Here is a 2,477-nt window from a genome sequence, read left to right as displayed (position 1 = left end):
CGTCCAATTGTCTGTTAGCTGTTACTATGGCTTGCAACTGCATCTCATTTTGGTGGTGTTTGATTGAGCTCTCGTTGCTGTTAAAATTTGGTTGTAGATTATGCCCCATTTGCATTATGTCAAAATGTTTCTAGTTGCCGAAGTTAGTTTCTGCTACTTAGTCTAGATTTCACGAGCTCAGGATTTGCATTATTCAACGCAACAAAAATTTGCAGGTGGCGATGGAGGGACAGGTGGTAATGTCATTCTTGAGTGCTCAAGGTCTGTCTGGGATTTCAGTAACTTGCAACATCACACGGTATGCTTTTGAACATCATGTTGTGTGTCCCGGTATGAGATAGCATGCTCTGTTTGTTTTGCTAGATGCATGACACCTCTTCTTAAAAGAACACATGTTGTCCTGGTGTGAATGCTGAGCTTGTGTATATTATTGAGTTATAAAGGCTACCCCTTACTTCTTCCAGGGACTTGAGACTAATAGTGTTTCATTACGCTGTAGCTTAATGTCAGATTGAGCCTTTACCAAAGAAGATTCTACATAATTTATGCTTTTCCGTATCATTGTTTTATGTTTATTTATTTTGTGTCCAGAAAGCAACCCGAGGAGGCAATGGACTTTCTAAGAAACAGATAGGGACAAGAGGTCCTGACAAGGTTACCACATATATATGTGTATACATTTGCATATCACATTTACTTATTTCCCTTTTCGAAATATATAACCTTCTTTGCTTGTTGTCCGACAGGTCGCACAAGTACCAATTGGCACAGTGATTCATCTAGTCCGAGGGGAACCACCTTCTTTCAGTGTAAATGCACCTACCAGATCTCTAGATCCCTGGGATATCACAGATGCTGCAGAAGACTCTGCAGACAGTTCCAATCAGAATAACAACAAGGATATCATTTATGGAAATGAAGCTGAAAGAGGAATTAACAATCAGTGGGAGAAGCAAACATACACTAGTTCATGCTCCAAGACTGGGTTTTCGAATGCGGAAGATTGTAATGCAAGTAACACTCAATATCAGGTTGAGATGGATGAAAAGGATCAGTCTGATGAGGACGATGGAGAATTTTGGGAGGATGAAGATGAGACCGAGGAAGAGGATGAAGATGCAGATGCAGATGAGGCTAGGGAAGAAGAAGATGACATACAGTATTCTGTTGCTGAAATGACAAGAGCTGGGCAGCGGTTGATTATAGCACGAGGAGGGGAGGGTGGGCTAGGGAATGCTTCTATTGGCAACGATGTGCGCCTATCCAAAGAAGATAGACAACAGAAGATATTCCGTTTGAGTGCTGGAGAACCAGGGACAGAGACCTTTCTTGTATTGGAGCTGAAGAGCATTGCTGATGTTGGCCTTGTTGGGTTGCCTAATGCCGGAAAGAGCACATTGCTGAGTGCTCTCTCTAAAGCTCGCCCGGAGATCGCTGACTACGCATTCACCACACTGAGGCCCAATATTGGTAGCCTAACCTACGATGACTACTTCTCAGTGAAAGTGGCTGACATACCTGGTCTTATCAAAGGTGCCCATGAGAACCGGGGCCTGGGCCATGCCTTCTTGAGGCACATTGAGCGCACCAAAGTTCTGTCCTATGTGCTTGACCTGGCAGCAACACTCAACGGCGGGAAGGGTATCCCACCATGGGAGCAGCTGCATGATCTGGTCGTGGAACTAGAGCATTACCAAGAAGGCTTGACCAAGCGCCCATCGTTGATAGTCGCAAACAAAATAGATGAAGAGGGAGCGGATGCAATGTATGAAGAACTGAAGAGGAGAGTGCAGGGTGTTCCGATATTTCCAGTGTGTGCCATCTTGCAAGACGGTGTACCTGATCTGAGAGTTGGCCTCCGGGACCTTATGGATGCCTCAGCCCCGCAGGGCGTTGATTTGAGCAAAATCATTGTAGACTAAAAGGCTGTTTTTTCCTTGAGATATTGACACGGTGGAATTGTTCTCCAAAAAATCCGCCCTATGTTGCCAAATTGGCTATCAATTTTCTTTATATGTGCTGTGTAGCCATGTAGAGCGCAGAATAGATCATCCAGTTTTTTCACGAAATCAGTATTATATCCTATATAAAAGTAGTTCAATTTTGCGCTCCCTAATTAATTGGGTAACTGTAGATGATGAATTTTTGACCGGTTACATACCTTTCTGAAGCGACACGTGCACAGTTATTTTTCTTTACCTTTAAATGATTTCTTTCCATCCTTTTTTCCGAGGGATTGGGTGACCGGCTACCGGCAGCAGCTGATTAGTAGCGTTTGGTGTGAACGCTCTCTTTTTTTTATCTGAGTTCGGACTCCGTTATATAGTATTTACCCGGTTAAAAGGGCAAGTCTTTACCATACTCACCTGGTCAAAGCGGTGTGACAGTTTGTCTCCCGAATCATCTCCTAAAATCTAGACGTATCTTCCCATCTCTTCCACTAAGGGCATCTCCAACCGTGACTCAAACGAGACGCG

The 2,477-nt window shown here is 43.9% G+C and overlaps 1 protein-coding gene across 1 annotated transcript in view; it reads left to right on the top strand.

The window, feature by feature from the left end:
• LOC124655588 (probable GTP-binding protein OBGM, mitochondrial) overlaps window positions 1-2,072 on the top strand; it is a 2,943-nt gene extending 871 nt beyond the window's left edge. Inside the window, exons 2-4 of the mRNA XM_047194459.1 lie at window positions 182-298; window positions 592-654; window positions 747-2,072. Of these exons, the coding sequence (XP_047050415.1) occupies window positions 182-298; window positions 592-654; window positions 747-1,922 (1,356 nt within the window). The 3' untranslated portion in view covers window positions 1,923-2,072. The remainder of the gene's footprint in view (window positions 1-181; window positions 299-591; window positions 655-746) is intronic.
• Window positions 2,073-2,477: the final 405 nt, after the last annotated feature.

The sequence above is a fragment of the Lolium rigidum genome, chromosome 1, assembly GCF_022539505.1.
Source record: "Lolium rigidum isolate FL_2022 chromosome 1, APGP_CSIRO_Lrig_0.1, whole genome shotgun sequence".
NCBI lineage: Eukaryota > Viridiplantae > Streptophyta > Magnoliopsida > Poales > Poaceae > Lolium > Lolium rigidum.
This window is presented reverse-complemented; position numbering and strand designations above follow the sequence as displayed.